Raw genomic sequence first — 7,548 nt, 5'->3', positions numbered from 1 at the left:
TTTAAAATTTAATCTTTAAATATTCATTTATATACAATTCAATTTTTATATTATTTCAAAACACGATTAAACAATCATTTTGCTTACTTTCTGCTTATACTTTGTTAAGAACGAAATAAATTGTTTGATAGAGGCCCATTACTAGTTGCCTATGAAATAACTCTGCTTACCGTCTACTACATTCAGTGAGAAAATTCCCAATTCCAGGCTCCTCCTGGTAGACACAGACACCGAGGTCTGCCAGACACAAAGTCTTTTGACTCTTTGTACGCCGCCGATACAAACAAAAGTAGGTCAGAAGCCGACTGGCTTGTTCAGTAAATAAATGGTAGTAAAGGAGTTGCTTTCTATATTATTTCATTTAATTAGGTTTCAAAATTTGCTGTGAGACCTATTTGTTTGTTTGTTTTTCTGTAAATTTCAAAATGTTGCTCATTGAGATGCATGTTGTTAAACTGTAGCTGCTCCGTGAAGTCTTCTCAGGTTATCATCAAAGAGTATTTTAAACTATTTGTTATCATCAGCCATGTGATTGAAGAAGCGTAATCTTATTTCATAATGTATGAGGTTTAGGTAATTCGATTGGTTTTTCAATAAAAGATGTCTGCCTTAATACCGGTAGCACTTTGAATATAATCATCCAGATGATGCCTAATTGTATTTATTTACGATCTATTTAGAGTTAAATTTTGATTATTGCTTGATCTGGGCCGTTTACATCGTATGAGTCAATACGATCGTTTGAAATTTCGGTACATAGTCTATTTTATTAACAAATACGTTAAGGAAACGTTCACAATTACGAGGAGGTACAGGTAAGAGTAGCACTCAATAAAATAGTAAAAAATCGTGCAATCCGATGTTTTTATACCAGTCTACAGTAGTGCTCTGAAATCCTTTACCATCAACTGCGTTTGACACACGATTAAAACGCGATGAAAATTCGAGGGCAATATTCAGCGAGGAGACGCTCGATAGATTTAGAATGAAACGAAGCAGTGTGGAATGCTGAAAAACTTTGCAATTAACGGTAACTCAGCTGTCCACCGTGGTTGAAGCCGATTGAAAGGCAGTAACGAAAATGGGTCATTCTGGTGCAGGGAAGCGTAGCGAGCTGTTTAGAACATATGGATTCAATTTTCTCAATAAATAATATAGGGCCTATCATTCAAGTTGTTAGGTTATTACGGCTTACCTGGACTTTGTGCACTAACAAACATTTTAAGATAATGTTATATAATAGTTTTAATAACACACATTATTATTTTCTAATTTCTAAATTTTCTGTTGTACTTTCGGTACAAGTTGCATTTTAGCATAATGCGCTCCTAATTTAAAGTCAATGATTATGTAATATGAATTGCCTTCAGAATATACCGCGATCATTAGTGGTTCTAACAAAATCTGATTGCTTCTTACAGATGTTGTACGTACCGCTTGGTGCCTTATTTAATAACAAACAATGATAGGCATATCCATCCTATATATACTTTTTTATAGGAATATCTATAATGACTGCATTCATGTAAAGCCTATAGTTTTATATATTATTTTTATTCAAATTTCTACCATTTACATTATTACAAAAATATTTCGAAACAATAAAAAAACAAGGCAAGGAAAAACCAAACAGGTGATAGACATTTATACAAGTTGGCCAGCTCATAACAGTACAGATTATAAACAGAACAATTACCAATAACCGTAAGAAAGCGACCAACTACAAACATGTTCAATTCAATGGAAGTTATTTAAAATTATTTATTGAAATACAGTAATTTGAAAGTTTGATTTTAAAAGAGCTAACAGACAAAAATTTCACCAGCTAATATTCCAAAGTTTCCCTTAATGGAATAAAAGTTATCTTATAAGCCCTATTGAATTTACTAAACACTCACTTCAGTAGGCCTACAGTACACTTCCATAGAGGTTTTCTTCTTCATTTTTTTTTTATTTGTTTCTTTGCCTATGTTGTTATTAAAGTATTTGGTCAAGTGTCATTTCCGTTTGATAATGTTAAATGTGTTCTTTCTTGTCATTCAAAAAAAAAATACAGTTCTGTACCATACTAGCATAATACTAGGCCTATACATACAAACCTGTTTGGCCAATGCGTAGTTTAAGTAGGCCGACGGTATATCATCATAACTACAGTATGTTGATACCCGACCTTTTATTTGAACTTTGTAACGCTTAAAAAACGGATCATGGTAGTTCGCACAATTAATAAAAAGACGTTTTACATCATGCCTTAATGCCTGACTGGGTATCGAATCTCGTTTTCTTAAAGGTTATCGTATTACTAATCGATGATAGCTCATTAACCGCGAGTTACTCGAGTTTCAATCGCGGTTCTCTCGCGTGTAGATGGAAAAGGATTTCAGAGCACTACTGGACTTCGCTTAGACGGTGATCGCTTATTTACCAAGAATAAGATGAGCGCACATCGACACGGTTTTAGTGTACGACATCACACTTTAACAGTCTAGGTCATGCTGATTGGTTGATGCAGTACATGTAAAATGAATGATAACATGTTTTGCGTACTGCCTGACTGAAATAATGGGCTGTACAAGTTGTAAATAATTGGGATTTGGAGGGAAACCACCTTCCTGCCGCTTACAAAATCTGCTCTCGCTATCAAACGACCTTGTCGCACCGAGCGCGACAAAGTTGAATTACTTGTCGCACCTTAAAAAATCAGGTCGCAAATGCGACCAAATAACCCTTAATTTCAAGCCCTGGGTGCCATAATCATCCATTTTCTTACCTCAGCCCCCAACCATGGTGGGCCTGAGGCAGTACAGACCACTAGATTTGTGAAAGACCTTCTTTGGGACCTCTCAATTTTGGATCTGCCACTGGGCATTATTACCTTCAAGTTGTCCCAACTATAAACTATTATAAGTATAAGTATTATATCTGATTAACTGGTGTAAATTTAAGAAAAGGTTTTAACTGTCCACATGACGAACCATTAATGAGAAACGTAGGTTTTTTTCACTTTTTAAAGGTTGGTCCCAACTTTGAATGGATGCCATTCCATTTTAATTAATTTGATCAGCCTGGGCTTGCTTGTGGCTATGAGACAACTACCCATAGATAATATATGTGTATAAGATGTATACACTCACAGACATGGGCACAGGGTGACCTCGAAAATCACAAAAAAATTGCGTTGTTAAACAAGTGGCTATTTTGAGTGCAGATAACTTCAAAGAGAAGGCATAACAGGTAATATGGTGGAAAATAAGTTAGAATACCAAGTTTGACCTTGATAGGTATTACCAATCCCAAGTTATAAGCTTCCAAAGTTTGAGGAAATTGTATTCGTGCATCTTAAAGAACCACGCCCCTTTTTTGAGAAGTCAATATCTCGGAAACTACGAAACCTATAATGCTAATTTTTTGTGTGTGTTGGTTTTTCACATAGTGGATCATTTTTATGGAGTTTCATCAAAATCTGAAATGGTCGAGCGGGGACCTCAGGTACACGGAATTACCCAACTAACATTGTCTGTGGCATTGTATTTTTAAAGCCAAACTCCGATGGAAAAAAAAAGCGAGATATGTTGTTCAACTGATTTTTGTAAGACACAAAAAAAAGGTGTTTGACAAAAAAATTGGGAATGGTTAATAAGATACAAGATTAATATTTAAAAACTGGGGGAAAGGTAGAAAAAGATGTGGTTATGCCCATTTTACCCACACTATATTAAAAAATCTGTATTTCATTAACTGTACAATATTTCAATTTTTTTTCTTTAGAGCTTGGCTTTCAAGCAATTTTTCTACTGTATATTTTTTTAATGGCCATCAGGTAACGCAAATGTGTTTCAATCCCTTGCTGTTCTTGAGCATGGTAGGCTACTTCTTCTGCATTGCTTCTCTCTACCAAGGAGTATAAATGGGTACCTGGTGGGGGTTGTCTGCTTCTTCAATGTGTACAGCAGCACATTAAAGCATGTGGATTTAATGACCTGGAAATAGGCTCCTTGTATCTGAAAGGAAAAGTGCTATATAAATAATAAAATAAAGAGATGTTTTTTCTTTTTTTTTCTTTAGCCCCCTACCTGCGTATGACCCCAAGTGAGAACCAGATATTCACAGATGGTAAGGATATCAATGTGGAATGTGAGGTGATAAATACAGATTTGCCATATGAAATAGCTTGGTACAAAAACAACCAACCACTAAAATCAAAGGGAAATTATGTGATCCAAGGAAACAAACTCACAATTCAGTCACCTGGTAGCAATCAAGCAGGAACATATTCTTGTGAAGCAATTGTGAAAAAAAACAATGGATCAGCATTGCAGTTGGAACGTTTCATTATATTTGGAGGTAAGTCATTTTGTTTATTTTATTTTATTTATTTTTATTTTATTTCAACAATCTTTAATGAGGGTAGTCTACAGTATCCAGTTGAAGCTGATCATTAGGGACCCTCAGTATACATAATAACACAAAACAAAAGAGAGTAAGAAACTAATTACTTAATAGTAATAATATACTGTAAATAAATTTAGACTACAGTAAGTCCTTACCAAAATGACCAATTGGTTCCAATTGAATTTTCCAATTGGATTTCAATTGGAACCAATTGGAAAATTCATGATTGGATTTTGGCACTTTCCAATTGGATACAATTGGGGTTTATCCAATTGGATCCAATAGGAAAATTTTAAAAACCAATTCGATAAAATCCAATTGGGTCCAATTGGAAAGTGCCAAAATCCAAGCGTGAATTTCCCAATTGGATCCAATTGGATAAACCCCAATTGGATCAAATAGGAAGATTTTAAATACCAATTAGATAAAATCCAATTGGATATTTATTTATTTATTTACCACATTTTTATAGCGCCCTTTCCATTAAGTAATCATGTTCAAAGGCGCTTCACATTATAACTACACTAAAACAAGATAAACAATCAATTAAAAAATAAATATAAAAATTGATAGGGACATATATTACTTAAATTACAATGGCCAATAAAACATTACTATCAGTTAAAATTGAGAAGATATTATTAAGAAAAATAAGATAAGTTAAAATTGCTTAAATTACACAATTAAGATAGGAAAAATACAATTCAATTAACATTAATATTAAAATTATTGGTTCTATTATTATTATTATTTAATTAAGTTACGTTATTGGTAATTGGTAAGTTAAAATTATTGGTTCTATTATTATTATTATTTAATTAAGTTACGTTATTGCACAATAATAATTGAATAAAAAATACATAATGTCAAAAAATGAATAGAATATTTTAACAATTGTTATCAGATTTACAACAAGAAGACATTGAAAATAATAAAAAAACTGAATATAAAAATGAATTTTAGAACTACCAAAATCACGGTTAATCTTATGATTTCAACAATTAGTTAATTTATAATAATGCTGCATCTAATTGGAAAGTGCCAAAATCCATTCGTAAATTTCCCAATTGGATCCAATTGGATAAATTCAAATTGGAAAGTGACAATATCCAATTGGATAAATTCCAATTGGATTTTGTTAGCTCAATCGGAAAAAAATCCAAGTGGAGAGCGCCAAAATCCAATTGGGATTTTCCAATTGGATATTAATTAACCCAGCTGGAAATTCCAATTGGAAAATGCCAAATTCATTAGCCACGTATGTAGAATGTACTGCTGATCACTAGCTCTCAAAAGTGTCGAAGTTGCACACAAACTACAAATCTGGTAACTAATCTACAACTACAATATCGCTGAACAAAGAGCAGGAAATAATATGACAACAACAAGAACAAAAGGTAAACAATGTAAAGAAAAACTAAAGGATGATAATGTTGACGAAAAGCTAGGCCCTAGTTTGGGCGCCGAAGCGATAAGTGACCCGGAACTAACCCACTCAACTCAGCCGGACTCGCCATCGAAAGGGTTTGATCTCGAAGGGCCCCTTCAACAGCTATTGGCAGATGACTCTCAATTGATTTCGATTGTAGCAACAACAATTAGTAACTACTTTTTTTTTTTTTTTTTTCTACTTTCCACACCTATCTTATTTGATAAAATTATAAAAGCTGTTTGCGGTAGTAAAACGCTAATTTCTACCATCAGTAATAACATAGTAGAAGAAGTTAGCAGCATTGTTTACAATGGTGTTTCCATGGACACGGAATCGACAGCGGGCGATATTACAAAGCTAATAGGAAGAAATGAAACACTGGTAGCAGAAAACAGCGTCTTGGAAGAAAAAATGGATGAATTGGAGCAGTATAGTAGACGTAACTGTCTACTATTGCACGGAGTGCCTGAGTCAACCAGTAGGTCAAATGAGGACACGGATATGCTAGCATTAAACATATTGTCTAAAATGTCAGTCAATGTTGAAATTATTGATTTTGATCGTACCCACCGTCTAGGAAAAACGATATCGTTATTTTCTGACCCATCGAAAGCCAAAGCAAGACCAATCATCATTAAGTTTGTACCTTATCGCACCCATTCAGAAATTTTCCCAAATAAAAGGCTGTTAAAAAATACAGGGTACTCAATAACAGAGAATCTCACGTCCAAGCGACTTCAATTGCTACATCAAGCAGTACAAAATGAAGCAGTGGAAGCAGCGTGGAGCATGATGGGAGGATCACTTGCTTGCTGAAGAACAACAAGAAGAAAGTGGTTGTTAAAATCAGTATGTGACCTTCGTCATATGTAAACATCCTCTCCAGTCGGTGTATCCACAGACCCTACGTATCATTGTTTACACGAACAGATCAGTACTTTTTCTCAATTTTATCAATTAAACGAATTATTGAATCCCTTGATTACTGAAAACATGAATGAAAAAATAAATAAATATAAAAAAAATAAATAAAAAATAAACATGTGTTGCACTGATCTGTAATTGAAGCATACATCATTACATTACATAGCCTTATGTAAATACGAGTATTTGATTGGTCGGAATGGCATTAAGTGACTAGCACTATGAGGATCGGAAACGTTATATTTCCCCCTAGGAAAATATAACTTTGAAAAGTGACCGGTCTCTGACGTTACCGGATTACACCCGCATTCCGCCCATAGTGAATGCTAGTCGAGCGCACGATCGATCGCTCACAATGTGTAAGCCTAGCGCTTCGAAAATGGCGACTTCAGATAAGTTTAAATCTCCATGAAGACAAATTGGATAGAGAATTATTGACGAAAAGGATTCTCGGTGTACAAAATTTGTTGTGAATTCATACGTTAATGTAGGCCTACTAACTTAGTGAATATTTTAAGGTCAAGGAATCATCAATTAGGCCTATAGGCCTACTTGCATTGAAAATTTCACAGCAACGGAGCTCAACGTGTTTCTCCGGTCAATCTTCGCTGCGGTAAGGAGAGCAAATGGTGAATTGTATGCTAAACGATCAATGATAACGCTACACTACGGACTACAGAAACTTTTTTTTAAAAGTGGCGGTAATATGAAGTATTTTGGCTTTGTATTATAACAGATTGTGTAAAAGTTAAATAAAAGTTCTTGATATTTAAAGTAATGTGTTCAGTTAATTATTTGCA

The 7,548-nt window shown here is 34.1% G+C and overlaps 1 protein-coding gene across 1 annotated transcript in view; it reads left to right on the top strand.

Moving 5' to 3' along the window:
- Positions 1-4,065: 4,065 nt before the first annotated feature.
- Positions 4,066-7,548, top strand: part of LOC117118103 (neuroplastin-like) — a gene marked incomplete at its 5' end in the record, with an annotated part of 27,220 nt that continues 23,737 nt past the window's right edge. The window contains 1 exon segment of the mRNA XM_033262603.1: positions 4,066-4,344. Coding sequence (XP_033118494.1) covers positions 4,066-4,344 — 279 coding nt within the window.

This window comes from Anneissia japonica, unplaced genomic scaffold (assembly GCF_011630105.1).
Source record: "Anneissia japonica isolate Jap-2015-1 unplaced genomic scaffold, ASM1163010v1 scaffold287972_len269925_cov191, whole genome shotgun sequence".
Lineage (NCBI taxonomy): Eukaryota > Metazoa > Echinodermata > Crinoidea > Comatulida > Comatulidae > Anneissia > Anneissia japonica.
Note: the sequence above shows the minus strand (reverse complement) of the source record. Positions and strands in the feature narration are given on the sequence as shown.